Here is a 27,552-nt window from a genome sequence, read left to right as displayed (position 1 = left end):
AAAATATTTTTTGTAAATCTGACTATTATCTGAATGCTTTTGGTCTGTACTGTGCAAATTGTATTGTCCTGCCCTGTTTGTAAGGCTCCCATTGCTCCAAAATCCTGGCTGTACCCCAGTAAGGGAGGAAATACATTTGCAAAATTTATTATATGTGAACAACTGAACATTTAGGTAAAATATTTCTGCTCTAATTGCTTCATTGGCATGAAGAAACAAACATAGGAAAACAAAATTTTTGTGGTTACGTTTTCCAAGCGAACTAGATAACCTGTGATGTACGTGTATGAAGGGTGCGGGGATTGCATACACTATACACGTATATGAAGTACACGGAGGTGAACACAGCTGCAAACATGCATGCGTTCAAACGGAGGTTATCACTGCGAGAATGGCCATGTCATGTGTGCTCTCTCGACTCGCACGCACTCTATTGCCGCTCGCAGGGCTCAGCTCATGCATCATCACCGTAGCACTAGCCAGGCAGTATCTATAGACAGTACAACGCTGTATGGTGGGCCGTGAATCGAATCAGCCATGATCTTTCTCCGTGTATGATCATAAATTCCGACCTTCCCCACACTGAGATGCACTTTGTAATGCTGTCTCGACCTGGTCTCGAGACAAAACTCCAAGACCATGTCAAGCGAGACCAAGGTCAAGACCCAGACCACATCAAACTGGTCTCAAGACCAAGACCAGTCTCGAGACCTACAACACTGATATAAATCTTCACCGGCTTAATCCGATTCGAGTGCCGTAATTACCCAATAAATCACCAGGTGCCATAATTTGGTTATATGGTTGCCACCCAGGGTAGTAAATGGTTTCCTGGTGTACAGGAAACCATTTGGCTTGTCACTCAGAGTAGTCACCCATTGGCAGAGGGAAGTGGAAAGAATGAAGGAAAGGAAGACAGAAGAGGGAGTGTAAAGTCACCCGTAGGCAGAAGGACATGGAAAGAATGAAGCAAAGAAAGACAGAAGAGGATGGAAGGAAAGAAGGAAGAAGGAGAGGAAATGGCAGACAACCGAGAGCATCACTGCATCGAGTGCATGGATGGTGAGTGCCCCCACCTACCACCTCTGTTCCTTATCACTGCTTTCAGATGACCAGCAACGTTTCTTTTTTGTTGTGCCCTTTTAAGCACTTCACCCTCCAGACTTCCATCTATATGCATCACACTACCCATGTACTTAAATGCACTCATATTTTCCATTTCCTCATCATCCAACCTCGCTGTACAACCAGTAAATACGTTTCTCTCAAAGACCATAATTTTACTCTTCCCTATATTCACCTTTAGAGTCCGTTTTTTACACACACTTCCAAACTCACTCACCAAGCCTTGCAGTACCCCTTCATCTTTACTTAACAATACTGTATCATCTGCAAACAACAGTACAGCAAGTTTCCAAACGCTGACCTTATTCAATAGGGATGCTCCAACATCCACTGCCCTACCGTGTATCTCATTTATAACCCCATCCATATACAGATTGAACAACCACGGAGACTTGGCACATCCCCGTTGCAATCCAACATTCAGATAGAAATGTTCGCTCAATTCACTGTCTACATGCACTGCAGCCTTCGCACCTTCATTACATACTCTTCACAGCATTCAGCAACTTCCCATTTACTCCATATATTCTTAATATTTTCTTCATTCCTTGTCTATCCACCCTTTCATAATTATGCTTTCTCCAAGTCCATGAAGGCTGCATACAACTTCTTTCCCGTCTCGAGAAACTTTGCCAGTAACTAAGAATGAATATCTGTCCCTTCCTAAAACCTCCCTGTTCTTCACTAACTAATTCCTCTGTTATTTCCCTAACTCTGTCAGTAAGTATCCTACCATACACTTTTCCTATTACGCTAAGAAGACAATTGCCCCAGTGATTACCACACACTTCTTTTTCCCTATTTCTTTTGTACAGATGAATAATTATTCCTGACTTCCAATCCTCTGGGACTCTATCTTCCTCCCAGGCCAATCTGCACATCTTCCACATCCATTCTGCCACTATCTCTCCCCCCATGCTTCAGCATTTCACCACATACTCCATCTATTCCTGGGGCAATCCCCATTTTGACTTTCTTCATTGCTTCCAGTACTTCCATCCTAATGATTTCTTCCTATCTTCTCACCTCCCTCTTCTCCCAACCATTCCCCAGGCACTTATCCTCGCATCACATTCATTCTCAATGCATAACAGTTCCTGAAAGTGTTCTCCCTTTTTCTCCCTTCTCCTCTAGCAATCTACCATTTTTATCTTTCACTCCCCGACTAACTTCTTTATCACCCTGTCTTACTCTCTTTACCTCTTTCCAGAACATTTTCATACATTCCCTCCACTTTACGCTCAAATTCCTTCCAAATTTCTCATCCACTCTCTTCTTACTCCCTCTTTCTGTTCTTTTCACGTCTCTCTTTTTCTCTGCATATAACTCTCTTCCATCTCTCAGCTTCCTCCATGCCTCTGCCTCCCATTCACCCACTATATGCTTTCTTCTTCTGTGCCACAGCGTGTCTCACCTCTTCAGTCCACCAGGCTGTTCCTTGCACCCCCTTTCATCTTTTTTTCACCCCACACACCACCTTACATGCTGCACAGATTTCTTCAGTGTATATCTTGCACACACCTTCCACCTCCCCCATCTGCTTCAAATCATATTTACTCTATCGTCACTCCACATCTCTCTTATATTCTGCCTTTTTTCCATCCTCTTGCAACCTTTCTGCCCTCTGTGTTTGAACTACAACTTCCAATCATTCCCTCCGGGTATTCCTCCATTGCATTTGAACCTTGACTTTCACCACCACCACCACATGGATGTTAGAAAGTCCACTCCCCAAACCTGTGTGTGCACTTGCATCCATTACACACCTTCTCATTCTGTTATCCACACACACATAATCAGTCATTGCCTTCTGTTTGTTCATTTCACCACCCACCCTTCTCATCACTTGTCATGTATACCCGTGGATCATTTTGTGTCTAAAGAGGATATTGGCTGTCACGAACCTCTCCCTGCACAATTGTCCACTAGATCACTGCCATTATTATCGACTTCCGCAGGCACACCCCACTTGCCAACTGCTCCATCCACCTTCACATTCCCTACTTTTCCCTTCACATCTCCAATCAAAAACACTCTCTCACTCCTTTCAAACTTTTCCATGCATGCTTTCACATTTGTCCAGAACTCTTCTTTCACCCTACATGCACAGTCTTGCATTGGCGCATACATACACACATTCACTCACATTTGTAGGCCTGCTTTCAATCTTACCATCAGGAAACATGGAGTGTGGGGGGGGGGGGAAAGTAATGAAAGAGGACTGAGGACATTAGAAATAGTGAAATTTATGGGTATTATGGAATGGAAGAAAAGGGATTTGGAGTGAGGTGTGGAATAGATGAATGGATAAAGAGGAACACATTGAGATGGTAAGGACATACAAAGAACACCCATAGATCGGATGCTAGGAAAGTGTGTGAAAGTGATATAGAAAACAGTGTAGGTAGAAGCAGGCCTTCCTTATTTGGTGTGGAAGAAAAGAGTGGAACACTACATTGAAGAAGAGTTGGAAGAGGAGGAGGTAGAGGTTGAGTGAGGTAGCTTGGAGGCACTCGAGTCACAGCCATCCTCTCTCTGGGGGTTCCCAGGAGGGATTAAGTCATTGGAGATGATGATGATGATAAAATTAGTGAGATTCTGGAAGGCACACTGTTACCAAAATATCACATGAAATTCATTTTGCAGCCGGAGGATTAAATACAGGTATATCAAAGAAATTGCTAGTCATGGGTTAGGGACCTGTCTTCCTTGTTCTCTCCAACAAGGAGAGTATGTTTTCACCCCTGTTTGTTTTTTGTTTGTTTGTTTGTTAGCAGGATCATTGAAAACAAAAAGAGAGATTTGGACCAAATTTGGTGGGTAGATAGCCCATGTCCGTGGGAGCAGTTGAATAACTTTTGGAACTGATCAGGACTGATTCTGGATCCAGAAAATACTTTTTGCAAAACGCTAGTCAGTGGTGAGAAAACCTAACCCATTATGACAAGTGGTTTGGAAATTACGTTGCCCTTGCTGGAGAGATGCACTCCACTGAGTTCTGTCTTGGTAGATTTGGTTTTACGAGACAGAAAAATAAAATGAAAAATTACACATCATCTCCCTCCCCCTCCACTCAGTAAGAAGTAACCATGTTGTAGTGGATTCTCAGCATAAACAGCCTTTGCATTTAACAGTTCTGTAATGTAGTGGCAGGAGCGTAGTCATAATTGGTTAATATCAGTTACCTCTTATGATGAGCTTGGCAACAGAAATTCTGCATGATATAGGGATTGAAATACATTTGACACCAAAAATACTTTTAAAAGAAAATTGACCTTATTTTAATGCCAACATAGTTGTGAGATTTAAGTGTTAAGATAGTCCTGGGCATTTGATCAGGGAGAAAATGTTACTGGTAAGTGAGTTTTAGGTGTGAAGGTAGTCCTGGGCATTTGATCAGAGAGAAAATGTTACTGGTAACATCTTTCACACTGATAGCATGGTAGTCTAACCAATAGACCGCTCTCATAATTGCAGGGTTTAGGTTCAGTTCTTGGCTGGATAATTGAACTGAACAAAAGTTAGCCCTCGCCTATAATTGCCAGACTGGCAACCTGCCAACGTGTCCTAATCCACTGTAGTGAGGTCTGACTTACCCCTCCAAAGTATTGTGGTCCAGTCTTACAATACTGCACAGTACTTTAGTTGTGTAGATTGGCTTGGGAAGAGGGAAGGGTTCCAGAGGACTGGAAATCAGGTATAATTGTTCCTCTGTACAAAGGAAAAGGGGAGAGAGAAGTATGTGGTAACCATAGGGGTATTTGCCTTCTTAGTGTGACTGGTAAAATATATGGTAGAATACTCATTGATAGGGTTAGGCATATGACAGAGGAGCTAGTTGGAGAAGAACAAGGGGGATTTAGTGAAGGGAAAAGGGTGTGTAGACCAGATATTTGTTCTAAGATGTTTAGTGGAGAAGTATCTAGAGAAGGGAAGGAAAGTGTATGCTGCCTTCATGGACTTGGAGAAAGCTTATGACAGAATAGATAGGCAAGGTATGTGGAAGGTATTAAGAATATATGGAGTGGAGGGGAAATTGTTGAGTGCTGTGAAGAGTATGTATGAGGGAGCTAGGGCTATGGTGCGAGTGGATGGTGAGCTGAGTGAGTTCTTTGATCTCAATGTGGGACTGAAACAGGGGTGTGTAATGTCTCCATGGCTGTTTAATATATATATGGATGGGGTTGTAAAGGAGGTTCAAGGTAGGGCAGTGGATGTGGGGGTGGCCCTAATGAATGAGGGTGAGATTTGGAAGCTTCCGGTGTTGCTGTTTGCTGATGATACAGTATTGTTGAGTGAAGATGAATGGGAGTTGCAAGGTTTGGTGAATGAATTTGGGACAGTGTGTAGGAGGAGGAAGCTGAAAGTTAATGTAAACAAAAGTAAAGTTATGGTGTTTGAGAGGAATGAAGTCACTGAGTGTGCAGTGAGGTTGGATGGTGAGGATATGGAGAATGTGAGTGCATTCAAGTACTTGGGTAGTGTGATGAGTAAGGATGGAACTTTGGGGGATGAAGTAAATGAAAGGGTACAGCAGGGAAGGAAGGTTGTTGGTACACTGAAAGCAGTGATGAGAAATAGGGAGGTGAGTATGGAAGTTAAGAAGTCACTGCATGATGGTATTGTGATCCCTACCCTGACGTATGGAAGCGAGGCGTGGACCTTGCAAGAAGGGAACAAGTCAAGAGTGAGAGCAGTGGAAATGAGTTACTTGAGAGGAGCATGTGGAGTGACGTGGAGGGACAGGTTGACGAATGAAGAAGTGAAGGAACGTTGTGGGGTAGATGTGGATGTGGTTGAAAAGATTAGGAGAAATACACTGAGGTGGTTTGGACATGTGGAGAGGATGGAGAATGAAAGACTGACTAAGAGGGTGTATGTAGGTGAGGTGGAGGGAGGGAGAGGGAGGGGTAGACCGAGGATGAGGTGGAGGGATGGAGTTGAGAGGTATATGAGGGAGGGGGGGGTGAGCTGGGGGGAGGGGAGTCAAATGGTGGGTGACAGAGTGACTAGGAGGCGTTTTGTCTGCGGCCACCCTTTGCGGGATTAGGGCGTCGGGCTATAGATAGATAGATAGATAGACTTTAGTCATGGACTGACCATGGTGATGACTTATGTTTATGCAGAGCCCAGCTGTACCCAGTAATATTTTATTGTAAATGAAATATGTTGTGATAAATACTTTCCCATTACTAGTAATAGTAAGATAAAACTATCTTTCACTGATTCAGATCAAGAAGTATTCAGGTGACCGAAGTCATGAGGATCTAAAGCGCTTCACAGAATCTATGCTAGCATTAGATGAGGGGAGTGAGGGTGGTGACAACACAGGTGCCCAGCCAGATGCACCCACAGTTATCCTCACTGCAGAAAACTTTGAGAATGCTATTGAGAAGGGCTTCACATTGGTCAAGTTCTTTGCACCATGGTGAGTTTCCAGAGGACAGAGGTGAGTCCTTAATCCCTTTACTGTGATTACACTTTTTTCATGATAATCAAACTACCAAAGGCTCCAACATGCCTGCATACATCAGCATTTGTATTCATCTTTAGTACTGAAGGAGTTGATTAAGAGCAGCTATGCCCAATTGCATGTGCCTGAAAAGTCACCCTAAAATTAATAAAATTATTTGAAGAAAATCGGATTGAGCTGGTGAAGGTTTATATCCAAGGGATGGTTGGGGTTTATTGCTCATGTAATGCCACTCAGGGATGAGTGAGGCTGGTCACATTCATCTTAAATGTCAGGACCAGCTTGCCTAGCCCCGGACTCCTGCACTCCTCATGTGGCAAAGTAGGATTGGATGATGAATGAATGAATGATGAAGAAAAAGGAAATCTAGCTACTGTACCATGAAATGATTTTATTTGCCATAATTTAGACTTTCAGTGCATGATGGTAGGCAAGATATAACTTTCATTAACCTCTTCAATATTATGTCTGTATACTGTATAAGCTGCTTGTGGCCACGCTAGGGCTCCAAAGACAAAGTTGTGTATAATCCTTGCTGTTTACTGTACAGTGGATTCTTTGTTGTGTGAAGACACCAGGTTTTGCAGCCACTCTGACAATGTGATCCTTTCATGGGAAGGTATTAAGCTATAAATTATTCCTTTAGCATGTGAAGGCATAACTTTCACTTCTTGTCGCCGTTTGCTTCTCGTCTTCCTACCGTTTGCTTCTTGTCATCCTACCTACTGCTCTTCTCTATTTGCTTGTCCATCTGTCTTCTTCCCCACCTTTTTACCTGCTTACCTACATGTCCGTCCAACTAACTACCTCCCTTCCGTGTTGCCTGCCCACTTACTTGCCTACCTACCTACCTACCCACCCACCTTACTTATTCCCAACCCACTTCCCATTCTATCCAAATGCTGACCTAAGAACCAACGCCCTTACATAATTGCCTGTTCTCCCTGCCTACCTACTTTCCTGGTGACTTTCCTATCTATTTCTCTATATTGCCTATCTACCTACCTACGCCTTGGTCCCAATTAACACACCTTTGTGGTGGATGCGCGAGCGCGTGCTATTTGATATCACACCAGTTGATACACATAACTTATGGGGGAAAATTCATTTGGTGGATGAGGGACTCCAACTTTAGGGGTTAAACTTTTAAACTGATAATTACCCTAGTACTTAGCATACTTACAAACACGCACATGTGTACACGTACCCTCAGTGAGTTGGTCTAAACCTTTTTGCTGCCTCTCTCTCTCTCTCTGTCTCTCTCACTCTCTCATAAATAATACACCCAAATTATACGAGAGTGGCTGAAAGTGTTATTTTATATTGTGAATTATTGTGATCAGATACAAGTGATTTAGTGATATTTTTGCGATAATCAGTGAAGCTGTATACTAAGTGCATTAGCTAATGAACATTTTTGTGGTTGCAAAGTGTGCAACAATGCTATGGAATGACTCATGACATTATATCAATAAGTTTTACAAAAGTAAGTAGTAATAAAAGTCTCATGAAGTTTTAAAAAGTTTGCAATGATTTTCCTCACATTGCTACTGTTTCGCTGAAGTTTAGCGCAAACGTTGTGGAATATCGTGATAAAATCATATGAGACTGGCTTGAATTTTTTTTACCATCCACTCACTCGATGTAGTGCTGCTCTCGGGTGTCTGCCCTTTCCTCTCCATCCTTCTTTCCGTCCATTCTCTTCTGTCTTTCTTTCCTTCATTCTTTCCTTGTCCTTCTGCCTACGGGTGACTTTACACTCCCTCTTCTGTCTTTCCTTCCTTCATTCTTTCCACTACCTTCACCCTGTGGGTGACTCTACACTGAGTGACAAGCCAAATGGTTTCCTGTGCACCAGGAAACCATTTACTACGTTGGGTGGTAACCATATAACCAAATTTTGGCGCCTGGTGGTTTAGTGGGTAATTATTGCGCTCCAGTCGGATTGAGCCGGTGAAGGTTTATATCCAAGGGGTGGGTGGGGTTGATTGCTCATGTAATGCCACTTAGGGATGAGTGAGGCTGGTCACTCTCATCTTAAATGTCGGGACCAACTGCCTAGCCTCGGGCTCCTATGCTCCTCATGGGGCAATGTAGGATTGGATGATGGATGGATGGATTATTATTGTAATTATTGTGATGGAGTAATGTGGCAGTAACCCTATTTTTTATGGAAAAATCTTGTGGTTTGGTGGATGTTTCTGCTTCGCTGGGCTATTTCCTGCATCAGATGGTCAAAACACACCTTGTTTTCTCTCGAATTATTCTCTGGGCTGGGAGTACCTTTAGACATGCAGTTTGTTGCAAATGATAGTAGAAAGATTAAAGTTTGTCATCCATTCATTCATTCATCATCCAATCCTACATTGCCTGATGAGGAGCGTAGGAGCCTGGGGCTAGGCAAGTTGGTCATGACATTTAAGATGAGAGTGACTGGCCTCATTCACACCTCAGTGGCATTACATGAGCAATAAACCCCGACCATCCCTCAGACATAAACCTTCAACAGCTCAATCCGATTGGAGCTCTGTAATTACCCACTAAACCACCAGGTGCCAAAATTTGGTTATATGGTTACCACCCAGCATAGTAAATGGTTCCCTGGTGTACAGGAAACCATTTGGCATGTCACTCAGTGTACAGTCACCGACTGGCAGAAGTAAGAGGAATGACTGAAGGAAAGAAAGACAGAAGAGGGAGTGTAAAGTCACCCGTAGGCAGAAGAACGAGGAAAGAATGAAGGAAAGAAAGACAGAAGAGGATGGAAGGAAAGAAGGATGGAGGAGAGGAAAGGGCAGACACCCGAGAGTAGCATTACATCGAGTGAGTGGATGGTGAGCGCCCCCACCTACCACAAGACTGACAAAAATTTTAGCTCTTAAGATTAAGGATGAGTTAAAACACAAGTTGAAAACACAATTTTTTCCCTATTTCGCTGCACTGAGCACATTCAGTAGGTGTTGTCATGGCTGCTGCAGGCAAAGGGTCAAGGCATCCTCAGCAGCCAAGATTCGGCTGATCTGCATCATAGAGAGCTCTTCTGGTGTTTCTGGTGTTGCTGGCATCAGTGTAACCTCTTGTCTCACCCCCTGTAATGTGTCCTTGTCAGATGTTGCAGTAATCACATCTTCTGTTGTCATGGCTTCACCAGCATGGTTAATTTCAGACATTGCGGATATTAAGAGACAGCTCACACTGTTTGGGAATCGTGTTGTTTGATCACGTGCAAATTATGACCAAGGTGTATAGACTTCCTTACCTACCCACCCACTTCCGTATCTAACTCCCTGCATGCCTCCACCACTTAATAAGTTAGCTACACAGGTGTGTATTGAATGTTTTTCCAGTTTGCAAGTTTCAAATGGGTTGTATTAGAATTGTGTTGAGGGCATAAATTACTCCATTTTGATCACCTTTTTGAATGATGTCAGTGTTATGTCAGTACTGTACTCTGGTAGATATATATGTCTTTGGTCATTGTGACCCATTCAAGCTGTAATTTCAAATATTGTATTGCAGCTATTGCCAGATGATTATATTTAGCTGTAGGGAAGGAAACCACCAGGTTTGAGCAGGATGTGTTGATTTGTAGTACAGTACTTTAATACCTCAATTGTTTGGTAATACAGTATACTCTCTCTCTCTCTCTCTCTTTGTATTTTTTTATTTTATTTAATTTTTTTTTTTATTACCACCGTGTACCTTTTTTTGATAAGGGCTAAGGCGTTGCCTCTGGGTAGAGGGCTTTGATTTTGGGGTGTGTAGCGTTTTATGACTGGATTCCCTTCCTGATGTCTACCACTGACCCTTTAGTGGACTTGATCCCCTGACCCATCAGTCAGAGCGGAGGGAAGGCTGCTAAATGGCAGAGGACAGGGCAACATGGAGGTGATTTGCATGTGGCCACCCCTTATGTGATTAAGGTGTATGACTGTTGATATTTTTTTTGTAATCCAATTTATTTTTATTACTCATCCCCTCTAGCCCTCTGGGGCCTTCAGTGGGATGGTAAGATACTGACTGTTAAAGTTATTATTTTCTTTTTTTAGGTGTGGGCATTGCAAGCGCATGGCTCCCACGTATGATGAACTGGGCCGCAAGTTTGTTGGCCATGATAGTGTTACTATTGCCAAGGTGGACTGCACACAGGAGGTGAACCGATCACTGTGCAGTCAGCAGAAAGTAAGTATTATTATGAATTTGGATGATTTGTATGGAATTTGAGAAGTACCTTGTGAAGACAGAGATGTCCATCCATGTGAATGTTCATATGATACTGTTCATGTGAAGCTAATGAATCTTTTTCATGATTTTGAATTCCTCAGTACAGCAGTTTGTAGTGAAGATAATCTCGCAGCCTGATATGTACTACTGACTGTCACTTTCATAAAAACATGAAAGCTCGGCTTTTGCAAGGCTAAGAGGTCATTCTTACTCATAGCGTGACGTGGTGGTAGGTGTGGAGGCGTGGCTTAGTCGATAGAGAGGTGGACTGCCGTTCTAACGGACCCAGGTTCAAATCCCTGCTGGGGCAGGGAACAGTTTAAGGATTTGAATTTCATTAAATCAGGCTTTACTGATTTACCAGAAGACCCGCCGACATGTCGTAAAAATACCTCCGCTAATACCAATACACCAGTCCTGTATGAGACAGCCCTAGCATGTATTCAGTATGGACGGTGGGTGTTAACGCCGAAGTGGTGACGTGTAGAGATGTATGGTATGTAGGAGGACTGCTGGGCCTTGATAGCAGGCTGTGAAGCCTGTGTCCAGAGTCGAACACACACACACACACACACACACACACACACACACACACACACACACACACACACACACACACACACACACACACACACACACACACACACACACACACACACACACACACACACACACACACAAACACACACACACACACACACACACACACACACACACACACACACACACACACACACACACACACACACACACACACACACACACACACACACACACACACACACACACACACACACACACACACACACACACACACACACACACACACACACACACACACACACACACACACACACACACACACACACACACACACACACACACACACACACACACACACACACACACACACACACACACACACACACACACACACACACACACACACACACACACACACACACACACACACACACACACACACACACACACACACACACACACACACACACACACACACACACACACACACACACACACACACACACACACACACACACACACACACACACACACACACACACACCCACTTGATGTAGTGCTACGTGCTTCTTCCTTCACCTTTATCATTCTTTTTCTGTCTGCCCTCCTCTCTTCATATTTCTTTCATCTTTCCTGTCACTTTTATTAGTCTTCTTTCCTTTTCAGGTTACTTTACATTGAGTGACATGCTTAATGGTTTCCTGTAAGCGAGGAAACCATTTACAGTACTTGAGTAGGAACCATTTAACCAAACGATACATGTTCCCTTCATGTCAGCAAGTGGGTTGACAGGAGGGTTAGTGCCCCTCCCTGTAAAACTACAAACTCAAAGACAAACGGCCACCCCTTAACCCCTAAACCGCGGGGTTGTTTTGGCACTTCTTGCGTGTCCTGCTAGGATATTCGCTCTCCGACAGACTTTGTAAAAATATTTGCCAAAAATCAGTTATTAGTCCTAGAATATTATAATTACATATGCATATGGAACATGCCTTCAGCTTTCTCCTGGGATGCTTGTTGAGCCTTCGTCGAGTACTGTAGGACTTGTGGAGACTCTGAAGTTGGGTAAAAAGTCTCCACTTTACACTTCCCGACACCCCGTAATATGATTACCACAGCCTGATATTATCACTAGAAACACTATTCTATGATTTTCAAATAGTTTTGAATCTATACTCCAAAAAAAAACACTGTGAAAGCAATGAAAATTACGAGTGCGTACGAGCTTCCCACTTGCCCTCGTTCCCTGCTGGTATTCTGTCATTTATTATTCATAAAAACACACACTTTATATTCCTGTTACAGGTAAACCTTTAATTCACGCGAACTTTTTTCACGCGATATCGGTTATCCACGAATTTTTCGTACAATAATTAAAACATAAAATTATAGTACTGTATTCAGATAAATAATTTTAATATACAAGAGAAGTAAATAAAGTTTAAAAATGCCTACCTGCTGCCTGTGTGCATACATATATGTATGTGTGTGTGTGTGTGTGGAAGGTCAGTCCACATAGTCAGTTTGAATCCGATGGTTGAACCATGCATGACTTGCGAATCGTTATTTGTGGCTTATTTTTCTGCCTTCCAGTGATTGCTTGCCTTGTCTGCCAACCTGGGGCATAAGCATAGTGCTAGTGATGCATGTGGTAACACACCAAAACGGACTCATACATACTCTTCACAGCATTCAACAACTACTCCATATATTCTTAATACTTTCCACAATCCTTGTTATTATTTTGTATAAGAATAGGGCAAAGGGCACATTTCAATGGATAAAATGAGTGGAAAAATCTGTCCAGCATTTCTGTAGCACAGTGCAGCTTGTCATGTGGGAGGAGAGGGTAATGGAGGGGAGGGAAGGAGGGGGGGAGTCAAGGACAGGAGAAAAATGGCTAAATTGTCAACAGTGGGAGTACAGGTGACATTAGCAGAACTAAGTATAGCTGGACACTGGTAGTACTGATAGATGATAAAGCCACCACTTGAAAGCCCGGGTGAATTCAAAATAACACAGAATCACAAATGTGACGCCCTGCGATATGATCCCTTGCTCCCGAGCGGCACGAAAGTGACGCCCCGCGGTTAAGGGGTTAAGGGATTATGGCATTTGGCTGTAGACAGGTAGATTAGGTCGTGTTTTGAGTGCATCATCAGGAAGTTGCAATCCAGCTGCTGACTGCTTTTTCCAGGGATTAGAATTGGTGACAGGAAGAATCATCCCAGAATTAGAATGCTGTGGGGTTTGAGGATTACCACTTTCCTCCAGTTATAACCAGTACCTCATTAGGCTTGATGACTTTTTTTGTAGTCATCACTGACTTGTTCTCACTTGATAATTGTAAAGGTTAAAGGGCTTGTGCAGCCCCATACATCAGCAGATGTTCCGTGGAAGTTTGAGCAGCGCTGTTGTTATGTATGGCCTCACACAGTGCAACATGGGGAGGAAGGAACACACTCCCTCGGGTTTTGTTTCATTTATAAAGGCCCCAACATGCTTGCATGTGTCAGCCTTGGTCTCCTAATGGCAACTCTTCTTGCTGCTTGATTTTTGGCAGCCTCCCTGCTCAGTCCCTTATGCCTGAGTTCACACACTATGACCTCATCCCAGGTTTTTTTTCGGTATATCTCTTGCAACCCTTTCCCCAGCAGTAATACTTCTCTTTTTCTGTACCCAATTGTCATCTCGCCTTCCTCTTCGCATGCCCGAACTGTCTCTGTCTAACTTTCCTTATCACAACACCAATGCACTTTAGTTGTATCTTTCCTCTTAACTCTTCCATCAGGTCAGTCTAGGAAAATAAGGTTTCTCCAAACTCTCACCCCACATGTGATGAAACAGCTTGTTTGGCTTTGCAATGTTTTTTTTTTTTTTTTCTTTCATTCTTTCTTTCCCTCCATCAGAAGAGTATTCAAGACAGGTAGCATGAGAATAGAGTGAGAAGACCTCATGAATCATGATACCTGGACAGAGGTGGAGAGAGCACAAACTTCTAGTAAGAAACAAGAGAGACACATTTACTTACACAGCAGTGTTCTGGTAACCAGTGTTTGTGTAATGGGAAGAGGCATTGCTTAGAGCAATCTGGCTACAGCTTCATTGAGATCACTGACTAAGAAAGCTAGAAGATTATACCCAACCAGTCTGTACTCTGGTGTGCTGGTCTTGACCTAGATTCACCCTTCCCATAACCCCTAGACGCTGGGCTATTTATATTGCGGTCGTCCTCTCAGTTCAGGTAATTTTCCCAAAATTGCACGTTTTCAGACCGTAATATCTCGGAACGTAGAGCAGTTATGGAAACAAATTTATCATCATCATCATCATCCGGACCTCCTTTCCCACCCATCGGCAGGGTGAGGAGGGAAACAAATTAAAGACCATATTGTTCATCAACTCTTCTTGCAAATGAAACCGTCCCCAGGTCTGTAGGTGGTATTGTCGATGAGTAAGAACGTGAAGAAGATAAGTGACTCGGCGATTGAAGCGGGATGTCTTTGTATTTGTGCACATGGCCCCGACTTTGGCTTTGATCTCAACTAACTTCACTACAAAATAAACTTGACACAGTGGTGACCAAGGCACGCCCTGTGGCATCATCACTGAGCCCTTTCCTAGTATCTTTGGGCAGAGGCTTGGCAAGGGTGGATGAGGGAAGGGGTCTGCATGATGTGGGAACAGAATTGGATGAGAAGGAACCTGAATACATCATTCTACACCTAACAAAGCCACGGGACAGACTGAAGCACACTTGGGTCCACTGGTGGGAGCTATCCCTACCCTTTGGTGGTGAGATCAAACATGAGCCAGTTCAAACAATAGCGGGAATGCACTTGCAGCACATGCTGTCACCCGACGGCCTCTGTCCACATAAATCGTGACTGCATATCACTTTCCCTGGTGGTTGGGGGTTTAGTAGCATTAAGTTGAGTGAACGTTGCAACGTTGGGTCTGGTTAGTACTTGGATGGGTGACCGCCTGGGAACACCAGATGCTGTTGGCATCCCTACATGTCAAGTGGGGTTGGTGGAGGATTAGTGCCCCTCCCTGTAAAACAATTAACTCTGAGCCCTTGGCCACCCCGTTTGGGATACATGGCGTCTGGCAATGGATGGATGGATGGAAGTTGAGTGAATTGTGGGTGCCCCCACCTACCACAGTATGGAGGGGTTTGATCTAGTCTTCACCCTCTCACTACTGGAGGTCTGTCCCTAGTTGAATAAAATTACTTGAAGCACCAATTTTCGCGCCTAATTGGGTCCAAAAATAATGCGCGAAAGTGGAATTAGCAAAAGTTGGGGCATTGTCTTTATGGCAAAAAGGCTAATTGGTTCCCGGTTATCCAAAAGTAACATCAGATTTTCATTTTCACTTGCAATACAGTACATCAAATCACTATTGTACATTGCATTGTGAGATACAAACAATAAAAACTGTACAGTACACATTATATGAGGAGAAACATACCACAGAGACCAGGTTGAGGTGTTTAACCCCTTAACTGCGGGTGTCATTCCAGAATGACGGCGACAAAACTGGACCAAACCGCGGGTGGCATTCTGGAATGATCGTGAATATTTTGAACACCGCGCGTTTTCCCGGCGCGCAAATATTCTCACGCAAGAGTAGCTGTCGAGTTCTTTCACGCCAGCCATCCCACACCTCCCTCCTCCAACCCCGAGGGGACCCCCCCACCCCTGCCCTGACCCGCGTCAGTCAGTATCTGTCCAGCTCTGTGCGTGATAATGGCGCTCCGTCCCAACTCATCGTCGCTCGCTTCCTCCTCTACAATGTTTAGTGCTAGTGTTCCCTCTACCTCTACACCGGTAAAGGAACTGCCGACGGCGAGGCAGAAGGGGTTGAGCACTCCTGAAATTAGAACTGAGCTGGACAAAACAGTAAGTACTACTCTTGATTGTGGCAGTGAAAGTGACACACTCACAGCAAGCAGTGATGATTTGGCAGTGATTGGTGGTGAACCATTTTCCATTGATAGTGACAGTGATGAAAGTGATCGTGTTGATTCCCCCCACCACCTCAACTTACTCTGGGAAAGGAAAGGCTCCTATGGGCAAATCTGGTATTGCACGTGGGAAGGGGAGTGAAGCGCAGGCTCACGTCTCCCCACACCAGGCCCTAGTACGCATTTTCCCATCAATTTCCCTGTTCCCCTAGCCCAATTGCCCTCACATCATCATCATCATCATCTGTCGGCCCTCTCCTCAGTCTACATCATCTGAGGAGTACGATTACCAAAGCCTGCAAAGCGAGGGAAGGCAGGCCGTGCAGGCCGTGCAGGCAGGCCTAGAACAAAGGGGATGCGTGGCAGTTGGAGGGCAAAGCTGGGCGATAAGCGAGGCGATAAGCGAGGTGATAAGCGGGGTAGAAAGGGTCAAGTTTCACCACGCACCAGGTCAGAAACCCCCCGCCTGCCCCCGCTTCAGTTCCCTCACCCGCGCCACCCCCACTCACCGCCCCCGCACTCACCCTCCCCGTTGCCTCCTGCCTCACCCACCTCCCCGCTTGCCTCCTGCCTCACCCCCTCCCTCACCCATTGCCTCTACATCAGCTCCTTCTCACGGGAAACGAGTGAAATGCAACCTGCCCTGCCACTGAACCACGCACAGGGCAAGTTGATGCATTTGTTTGGACTGGACGGTGGAGATTTCCAGCCACACAATCCACCGTTTGATATGACAAATGCTGAATACAGCCTGCCTTCCCATGCAACGCAGGTGATGAGTTTGTTGATTACTTCCTGGCCTTCCTTGATGATGAAATTGTGCAGCATGTCAGCGATGAGACCAATAGGTATGCAACTCAGTGTGCAGCACAAGGGCTGGGACCTATTGGCTCGCCAAAGCAAGTGTCATGGTTGCCTGTCGGGATCAGAGAGCTGTATGTTTTTTTTGCACTCATGTTTTTGATGGCCCATATAAAGAGACATGAGTTGGAGGAGTACTGGCTCGTGGATGACATAACTACTATCCCCATATTCGGGAAGTATATGTCACGGGATCGGTTCCGACAGCTGCTTGGATACCTGCACTTCGCTGATAATGACAACCCGTCCCAAACTGACCCTTTGTGGAAAGTGAGGGATTTCCTCAACAAGATTAGGGATCGATTTATGCGATTTTTCAGGCCTATGCAGAAAGTCGTCATAGACGAGTCCCTGGTATTGTTCAGAGGACGTCTCAAATTCAGGCAGTACATCCCCAGCAAACGCCACCGCTTTGGGATAAAGTTCTTTGTGCTGTGTGACTGTGAGACGGGGTATATAATGGATTTTGTCATTTACTCGGCTAGCACAATGGATGTGAACAGGAAAGACCCCTTGGCTTCTCTGTCTGTAAAAGTGCTGATGGAGAGGTATTTTGGTGGTAATCATGTGCTGTACACAGACAATTATTACACAGCACCAAACTCTCCAAATACCTTGCTGAACACGGCATTGGCACTGTTGGCACTGTACGGAGCTACAGGAAAGAGTGGCCTAGTTTCCCGAAGCATCATCATCATCCAGGGGAGATGTTCACCTGAAGAAGTCAGAAAGCTTCTTGCGATCAGGTGGCATGACAAGAAGGTTGTCAATATGATCAGCACCATCCACAAGGGGGAAATGAAGAGAACTGGGAAGGTCAGCTACAGGACGGGAGAGCCAATCATGAAGCCTGATGCCGGCTATTGATTATAATGTAAATATGAGACTCGTTGATAAGTCTGATATGATGATTGGCGAAATAGACTGTCTCAGGAGAAACACCCGATGGTACAGGAAGGCTTGCCTGCACATGCTCGATATGTGCATGCTCAATGCCTTCATTCTTTACAAGACAAGTCGGGGGCATAAGGCAACCATCACTGAGACAGTTTTCCAAGACTGTCGTTCAGCAGCTACTTGAACGATTTGGTCAGGTGACGGCATTGATCCCGAGGCGACACTCTGACACACAACCTGACCGTCTTGAGTGCCGCAATTACATGAGCCGGCACCAGCTTGTGAAATTGCCTCCAAAAGCAGGCGGCAGGTTGTCACAGGGCCGCTGCAGAGTATGTTCAACCACCACACTAAGGCCTAAGACGAGAAAAATGAGCCCACACCAGTGCCTTGAATTCCAAGTCGCTCTATTTGTAACTCCGTTCTTTTCCGAGTACCACTCTCTGATTAAATACTGATATTGACAGTGATATATAGTGATGCTAAAGTGACGTGCTTTGCCAATAATTGTATAATGGATAATGTAGTAATAAGGGATATTTTGCCTAGAAAATAAAGGAAATATTGGCCAGTATAATAAGTGATATTGTAATAAGAGAATCTGCGGCACTTGTGGAATTTTGCGGCACTTATGTAATTCTGTGATGCGCCAGTGACGCAATATAGTAATAAGTGCATTGTAAATATAATGTATATTGCCCATATTATATGTAAAATAATATTAGAAGTTAGAAAGAATGAAAAGATCGCAGGAAACGTCCAGTGAGCGGGTGCCGCCGCAGGAAGTGAGGCAGCCGCAGTGAAGAGCGGGCGCAGCCGCAGGGAAGTGCCTTTTACCTACCTCAGTGAACACAGAGTGGGTGTTTATCGTATGTACAGTGTTCATATATGTTTATATTACTATTATGAGAGAGTGGTTGGCATTTGGTATTGTGTGTGGGCGAAAATAGTTATTTCACACCCCTCACTTCTAACGGCTCTCCCGTCCTGTGAAAGTCAACGAAGTCATGAAACCTACATCAATGGAAAGCTGAAGGTTTGTACTTTCTAATGGTACCTTATTTTTTTCTCTAGCTTTATTCTGTGCAGAGTTATTAAGGTTTAAAGGTTTGTTTACATTTGGCTGAAACCCCCGCGGGAGAGGACAGTCAGACCAAAACAATACCCGCGGTTAAGGGGTTAATGGATGTTGGGGGTAAGTATCCGAGGCGCGTGGCGGGCTTATTTAGCCACGCCAGACGTATTGGCGCCACCTCTTGCTGCCTCGCTACCACTCTCTCTCTCCCCCCACACCACCAGGCCCTTTCCCCACACTACCAGGTATAGTAGAGGCCATTGAACCGTGAGAATCCAACACAACGGAGCTAGCACGCTCGTACACAATGGCAGGAATGGGTGGACAGAGTGTTGACATGACGTCATTCAAGATGGCGGTGGGTTGCGGGCGGGCGGTGCAGGAAATTCAAAGTTGAAAATATTGTCCCAAACCCAAAATTTGTGCGCGAAAATCGATTTTTTTCAAGCGAAAGTGGAAGTTAGGGAATATTTGGTGCATGCCGCGAAAGTGGATTCCGCGAATCCTGCTGTAGCGAAAGTTGGTGTACTACTGTAGGTCATTGGACTGAATGAACATTGAACAGTAGAGTCGGGATTTAAGACGAAACAACGATCTTACAATAAGGAGCATTTAATTTCTCCCATAATTACATAATAGCTTGGTATTACCACTCAGTTGTGCAAAAGAAACTGTGGGAAGTGGGTGCATTTAGGTATTGGATTTCCAGATACAACTTGTGTGTTATGATCTTGTTGGTCACTGATTGGCTTCCTTGACCCAACCCGTCCCATGTGACCCATGTCCCATATCAGCCTTCCACAGCCTGCCTCTGTGTTGTGTAGACGGTCGCTGTGATGAGTTATTTCCTTATTTCATTGCTCCTAATTTCCTCTCCGAACGAGCATGTGGTTCTAAAGTACTGTAACTGTACTTATGCTTAAACACCCTGAAAGTACTATGAACACAATAAAAGCATTTATTCTAAATGAAAATGTAAAATTGTCTAAGTGGCGTTTGGTGTGGGAGCTGAGACCGCTTTCATACGAGGCCACCAGTGGCTGAGTTGCCTCCCATAGTTTTCAATGGAGCCTTTCATACGAGGCCACCAGTTGCCTCCCATAGTTTTCAATGGAGCCTTTCATACGAGGCCACTGCGGTTGCCCGGCCGGCGACCAGCTCCTGGCGGTGGCTCGCTCGCACAACTCCGTCACTGGCGGTTGCTGCCACTCGCTGAAAGCATTTTGTCAAATCAGAGCTTTCATACGGCTATAGTAGTTGCCGGCCCCTTCACACTGGGAGACCAGTTGTGACCACCGGTGGCCTCGTGTGAAAGCGGCCTTAAAGTGCAAATGATCAGACAGAAATGAGTCGGGTGTGTTTACGATGTGCATAGTTTTCTTTGTTGGGAAAAAAAAGAAAAAAAAAAAAAGCTAATAATGTTTTCACCTTTAGTGCAACGTGGAGAAGAAAAAAAAAAAAAAAAGCTCTGTGGCCGATGTTTATGAACTGACGGTTTTTGGTCGAGAAAATTCGGATCTTACGATATGTGAAGACACTACGTGTTGACATACATAGTTAGGTAAGATAACTATGTGAGTTCAGTTCTTGTGAATTATACTGTACAGTCATACAAATTATACTGTTTGGCTGACTTGCTTATTATTCACGCTTACTGCATTCGTGTGTGTCCGAGAAGAGAGAAATACGCAATCACTCCAGGCTGACGACTTCTTTATAGCATTTTTTTTTTCCTTTATTGTTGATGACAAATGGCTTTCAAAAATAGTTTCACTGCATTTTTTTATTTTTCTTATTGAGAGCCGAAAGTGATTCTTGGCAAAATATGCCATGCTGGGTTCACGTGTTGTTTACACTGAGCTCTATGAGAGCTCAGTGGTTGTTCAGATCAAAAGTTTTTTGCCTGATTGGTAATGAGGACTTTCAAGAGGCTTAGTGGCAATCCCTGGTGATTAAATTTTTTATGGGGAGTATTAGGGGGCAAAACAAATCGTTTAGGTTAGGTTAGAATGCAGTATGCACTGATGTGTCCAGTTGGTGAGATCGTATCTAAACACACTGTCTTGGGTGTCTTAAGGCAGACATTTGTAATAATCTGTAATATTTTTTAACAAAAAATATAAGGCTCCTAGAACCTAACCCGCTATTTTACATGTAAATACTGTATATGTCACGTTTTAGCGTGAATTTGATTTTGCACGAGGTTCTGCATGACCTATCTTGTGTTGTATGAAGACTATCACATTTTTTTTTTTTTTTTTTTTTTAAACAACATGATAGTTTTCCTAAAACTGCATGGCACAGTTTAAAAGTAAAAGGTAAAGGTGGGTGTGGATGCCATGAGGTGCTTAGCTGTGGTACTCATCTCCGGAACTTAGGCTTTGAGCCTGTGGTAGGTTTTTCACCCAGTATTCTGGGTACAAGTCCCCTGCATCATCTAGATTACCACAGCTACCTTCCCTAGGTGTTATCCTAGGTACCGGTACTCCTTTTATCTGCCAACTGACAGAAGGTGGATGGTCACCTGAGTTGAGTGACACCTGCTGCCCATACCATGATTCAGACTCAGTTGCTAATGGGCATGCAGCTCCACAGTCAGTGACACTGACCACTCAATCACTGTAGCACAGTTTAGCTCCAGGTTAAAGATACATTATCAAGATGAATGGAAGAACTTGCAGATGAAAGAAAATTGAAAACAGTGATCATAGTTTTTATTTGGAGAGCACTGTCAACTTGATCACCACAGGAATCAGTACTAGTCCATGTTACGTCATCAGCATTTAGTTAAAACCAACATATCTCACCACTCTGATACACAGTGTGAAGTGACATTAGTAGAGAGAGAGAGAGAAATGTAGCATATCATCATTGACAGGAACTGTTCATTCATGTATGTTTTTACAAAACCATTGTGTATCTGTTGATGTAGATGAATTTAAAATTATGCACTTTTGATCTTATCCTCAAAGAAAAAATTGCATTCATTAATAAATGTTTTGTCTTGTTGCAGGTGAATGGTTTCCCAACACTCTACTTGTACAAGGAAGGTGAAAAGGTAGCAGAATATGAGGGTGATCGTTCACTTCAGGATATGGCAGCATTTATCACCCGCCACCTAACCCACGATGAACTCTAAATTGCCAGTCACACAGTGTAGAAGTTATAGAAACGCACTGCTGTATCCTGTGCTTTCTATTCCATCTTGACAATTGTTCATCATTAGCTGTAGTTTATCCAACACAGACACCATGACCTGTTTGCTGATAAACATTTTTGATCACCCTGAAAAATATAATCCCCTCGATATTTTTTTTTTTTTATTATTGTATTTCTGTTATCTGACAGTTTTATTCACCTTAGGATAACCTTCTAAAGTGCAGGGATCAGATATAGCCTTCAAGAACACCATCATTGATGTCATTACCATTTTGAATTATTTGGTTGTAGCAGGAACAAAAGTTAAATTAAGCCATAGAATTGAAAGGGTTAAGAATTGCATCCCTCCATGTTTTACCCAAAGCAATTTTTATCTCCATAACATATTTTAAGCACTAGAATTCAGCCAATTCTTTTTTGGCTTATTCCAGGTAATGTCAGATGATTTTAATGAATTTGGAAGTCTTCTTGTTCTTTAAGGGTATGTTAAGGCTATGTGTAATGCTTCTAGCTTGGATAGCTTGTGTCAAGTTAAATATAATTACCAGGGGATTGGGGGAAAAAAATCTCCAGGTTGAGTGGGTTAGGATCTCATCTTTCCTTCACATTTTGCCTCCATAAGCAATACAGCAAGCAGGTAGTGCCTGTAAATAATCTGCTAGTACCCATAAGAGGCAGTCACCATAATCTGATTGACATTGCTGTACTGAAGTGATACAAGTATATGAGATTTAAATTTATATGCTGCTGCTTACAGTTTAGGTTCTAGTACAGGATTTCTGTCTTGTAATAATTATCTTTATATACTGTATATCACCTCCTTTTTTGCCTGCTGCATTGTCATTGTCATGGCATGGACAGGGTCCCATAGATGTATATCACCTCTCTGCCTTGCAGTGTATTTCAAGTGACAGACCATTTGAGAGCATTCTTGGTTAGTGTGATATGAGTGGACACATGATGAACTGCACCTTCATGTATGTTATACTGGTTTTTGCAGTGTAGATGATATGATGTACTTCCCATTATTTTACCTTTTTTATTATTATGTGGTAGGTGGGGGCACTCACCATACACTCACTCAGTGTAGCGTTGCTTTGGGTGTCTGCCTGTTCCTCACTTCCTTCCTTCTTTTGCCTTTCTTTCCTTCATTCTTTCCTCTTCCATCTGCCTACAGGTGACTTTACACTCCCTCTTCTGTCTCTCTTTCCTTCATTCCTTTTCCTTCAATCTATGTGTGACTCTACACTGAGTGACAAGCCAAATGGTTTCCTGTACAACAGGATTCCCTTTACTACACTAGGTGGTAACCATATAACCAATTTATGGCACTTGGTGGTTTAGTGGGAAATTAAGGTGCTTCAATCAGATTGAGCTGATGTGGTTTTATATCCAAGGGGTGGTTGGGATTTATTGCTCACGTAATGCCACTCAAGGATGAGTAAGGCTGGCCACATATCAAATAAATAACTATCTTAATGTTTTGGAGTTAAGTGGTAGAGGAAGTTTCTGTTAGATTTTAAAGTGAGGCTTTTATGAGAGATCAGAAGTTGCATTGTGCTGGGAGGACCATCATTACAATCTTGGGTGTAAGATTCCTCTGTGTCAGATTTACAATTTTTATGTTGCCTTTGGTTAGTAGTACTTACCATCATAAAACTATTAGTACCTTGATTTACAGTTACCTTTGTTAGAATTGTTATAGTAATATTTTCTATTGTAGTCTATGCATTTTATGGAATTATCTAAATTCACCCATGTTCCTTTCATTGTTGTAATGATTGCATGTCTGTCTTGGTGATTTTACAGGTACAAGTATGTGTAGTTGTTTGAAAGTTTTGGACTGAGTACTGGTACCTTTATTTGTAATATCAGGATGATGATGCAATGGATGAGTAGTTTTGATAAACAGTGCTCATTAGACTATAGTACAAGCTGTGTACTTTTCAATTTTGTATAATCTGTGATGTACCAGATATTCGTACTGTTAATATGAATATAATATTACTCATGAAGTGCTCATAATACTTGTATATAAGATGCAATACTAAGTATTGAGTCATCATTTGTCTGTAATAGGACAGTCCCATCAGTTAGATTGTAAGCACATTTTCCTAACCACTGTTTTTCATCCATTTTATATGGTCAGCGACATAAGCACAAGATGAATGGAATTGTACTTTTTACTGTATATGATGTGATGCTGTAAGTCTTCCTGGTGTTCATCTTTTGCTGTGAATACTGGCATTTGTGTTTCTGGGATATATACTGTACTTTCATGTGAAAGACTGGAATTGTTTGTGTACATGAAAAAAAAAATATATATATATTACACTTATACCATGGTATCCTATTTGATGTGCCTGTTGCACAGTTACATGCTGCCCAGCAATTTTGGGTAACATTTTATGTATTTATTTATTCTTTTCCTCTCTGCTGTTAAAAGCTTGAGGAAGGTTGAAGGAAACATACAAATACCTTCCCAATTTATCTCATAAATCCATTACAAAAATTGTATTTAAAATCAGCAGCAGGACCAGAGAAAATTACATATCTTCACCTAAAGAACCTTGCCATGAATGAAATCTGTAAACTTTCTGACCACAACCAAATCCTTGATATTTGGAAGAAAGCAGACACTATCTCGGTACTTGATCAACCACTACTGGAACACAACAGAATTGTTCCTGTTGTTCAGTCAGCATACAGAAAATACCATTCAACTGAAACTGCACTAACAAGGATTCACAGTGACTTGGTGGCAAACACCTGTAGTGAGATGTCCTCTCTCCTAGTTCGGTTGGATCTGTCTGCAGCTTTTGATACAGTATATCATAAACTATTGTTGGATGATCTGTATTCTTATGGCATTCGTGATAGTGCTGTTTTGCTTCTTAAGTCGTTTCTGTTGGACAGATTTCAGAGAGTGGTTGTTGATTATGCTAGCTCTGATTCTGCTCCCCTTCTGTTCGGAGTCCCTCAAGGATCAGTTTTGTGTCCAATTCTATTTTAGTAGTTTATTGTCATTACTTGATGCTCACGATGTTTCCTATCATTTTTAAGCTGATGACACTCAGCTTTATGTTAACATGCCAGACACTGATGATACCAAGACTAAGCTTGAATCTCCAATGTCTGATATTAAGATCTGGATGGCTAGAAGGAAACTTAAGTTGAATGTTGGTAAAACTGAGATCATCATCATCAGAGGAAACAGAAGGGATGATGACACTAATAATGCCCTGGCCTTTGAACATTGGTGTGTCACAGCTTCATCCAGTCAGTTATGTTCAAAATCTGGGTGTTTATTTTAATTCAAAGTTAAATTACAAAGAACATGTTGATCAAGTTGTCAGAGGGTGTAACTTGCATATCAGAAATCTGTACTGTGAGAAAATTCCTGAATAGACATTGCCTCTTAACATTGGTCCATGCAGTGGTCTTGTCTCTTTTCGATTATTGTAATTCACTGTGGATTGTTCTTCCAAATAATTATACTAACAAAAGTTCAGTCCGTGTTGAACATGGCAGCACGGCTTATCTTTGGTTCCCCCCCCCCCTCCCCCGAGAACTTTGACTACCTCATTCCTAATTGAGCTGCATTGGTTACCAGTAAAGGCTAGAATTGAATTTAAACTGTGTCTTATTCAAGGTTCTTAAGTTTGGTGAACCGAAGGATCTTGCTGAATTGTTAAAACTTCCATCGGCACGCCTGGGTGTGTTGTTACGTAATGAAGATGATTCCTTGCATCTTGACGAGCCTGGGGCCATTCACCAGTCATCTTTCTCTGGTCATTCTTTTGTGAACAGAGCCCCTAGATTATATAATAGAATGCCACTGTCCATGAAACAACTCTCTTCTGTTGAATCCTTTAAGAGACAGCTGAAAGCCTTTCATTTTTCAAAATGCTATGACCTGGAGGGAGGTGCTGTGATGGATGATTATAGGGTTTAATTATTGCCACTTTATATATATATATATATATAATTGGTTTTATGCTTGGTATCCCTGAAGGGCTAAGGCGTTGCCCCTGGGTAGAGGACTTTTGGACTGGAGCGTGTAGCATTTTATGACCGGATGCCCTTCCTGATGTCCACCCTTGGGTGGATTCGATCCTCTGACCCTTCGGTCAGAGCGGAGCGCTCTAACCCACTGAGCCACGGCTGCTACATATATACAGTGCTCGTCAGAAGTATCGAGCGGCCTGCATCCCTCCTACGAAACAAACCTTTCAACATTGAAAAAACATGTAAATAATGCATTATATTTACCTTTAATGTTTGGTAGGGTATCCTTTATGCTTCTTCACAGACCTTAGACGTCGTGGAAGTGAAAGGGCGAGGTTCCTCAGGTGCTGGGGTGGTATTTTGGCCCAGGAGTCACGAATGGCTGCTTCCAGCTTAGGCAGAGAGCTCACGTCCTTCCCTTGGAGATTCTTCTTTACGAGGTACCAGAGGTTTTCTATCGGGTTGAGGTCTGGGCTATTGCCTGGCCAGTCTTTCATGAAGGAGACCTTGCAGTCACGAAGCCAGTTGGTGACCGATTTGACCTTATGAGCAGGTGCACCATCCTGCTGAAACACTCATGCACCAGTGAGCTCGAAGGACTCAGGTAAATGATCACAAAGAAGCTCCAGGTAAACGTCCTGATTCACTCTGCAGTTCTTGGGAAGCACAACAAGCTTCCTCAAACCTTTCCCAGAGAAACAACCCCATACCATAAGTGAATCAGGGTGTTTACCAGTGCTCTCCACGTAACAGGGGTCAAGCGGGTCACTACCTTTGCGCCGTACACGCGCGTTTCTCGATTATAGGTAACGCTAAACGTTGCCTCATCAGACCACAACACTGACAACCATTGGTCCTCACCCCAGTTAAGGTACTTGTTAGCAAAGGCAAGCCTACGAAGTCGCTGGTAACGTGTAAGAAGAGGCTTTCTCACAGGTCTGTGACTTGTGTAACCAAGTTCATGGACTCTTCGAGACACCGTGTGCACTGAAACCTCACCAAACACTTCCGGATTGCTCTCCTTAATTTTCCTTGCACTCGCATGAGGATTAGACTCCACTGCACATTTTCATACATTAACAGACCTCAGGGAAGTTTTCCTGGGCCTACCAGACCGCGTTTCTTTGTAGGAACATCACCACTATTTTCCACTCGAAAACAGGCACACCACCTCCGCACTGTTGATCAAGCCACACGAACCAAATCACTAATTTCCTT

At 43.2% G+C, this 27,552-nt stretch overlaps 1 protein-coding gene across 1 annotated transcript in view; it reads left to right on the top strand.

The window, feature by feature from the left end:
- Positions 1 to 24,664, top strand: part of prtp (thioredoxin domain-containing protein pretaporter) — a 58,460-nt gene extending 33,796 nt beyond the window's left edge. Inside the window, exons 6-8 of the mRNA XM_080278925.1 lie at positions 6,357 to 6,553; positions 10,648 to 10,780; positions 22,181 to 24,664. Of these exons, the coding sequence (XP_080135051.1) occupies positions 6,357 to 6,553; positions 10,648 to 10,780; positions 22,181 to 22,306 (456 nt within the window). The 3' untranslated portion in view covers positions 22,307 to 24,664. The remainder of the gene's footprint in view (positions 1 to 6,356; positions 6,554 to 10,647; positions 10,781 to 22,180) is intronic.
- Positions 24,665 to 27,552: the final 2,888 nt, after the last annotated feature.

Source organism: Coenobita brevimanus, chromosome 76 (assembly GCF_032717465.1).
Source record: "Coenobita brevimanus isolate Jiangsu-jjx chromosome 76, ASM3271746v2, whole genome shotgun sequence".
Classification (NCBI taxonomy): domain Eukaryota; kingdom Metazoa; phylum Arthropoda; class Malacostraca; order Decapoda; family Coenobitidae; genus Coenobita; species Coenobita brevimanus.
Note: the sequence above shows the minus strand (reverse complement) of the source record. Positions and strands in the feature narration are given on the sequence as shown.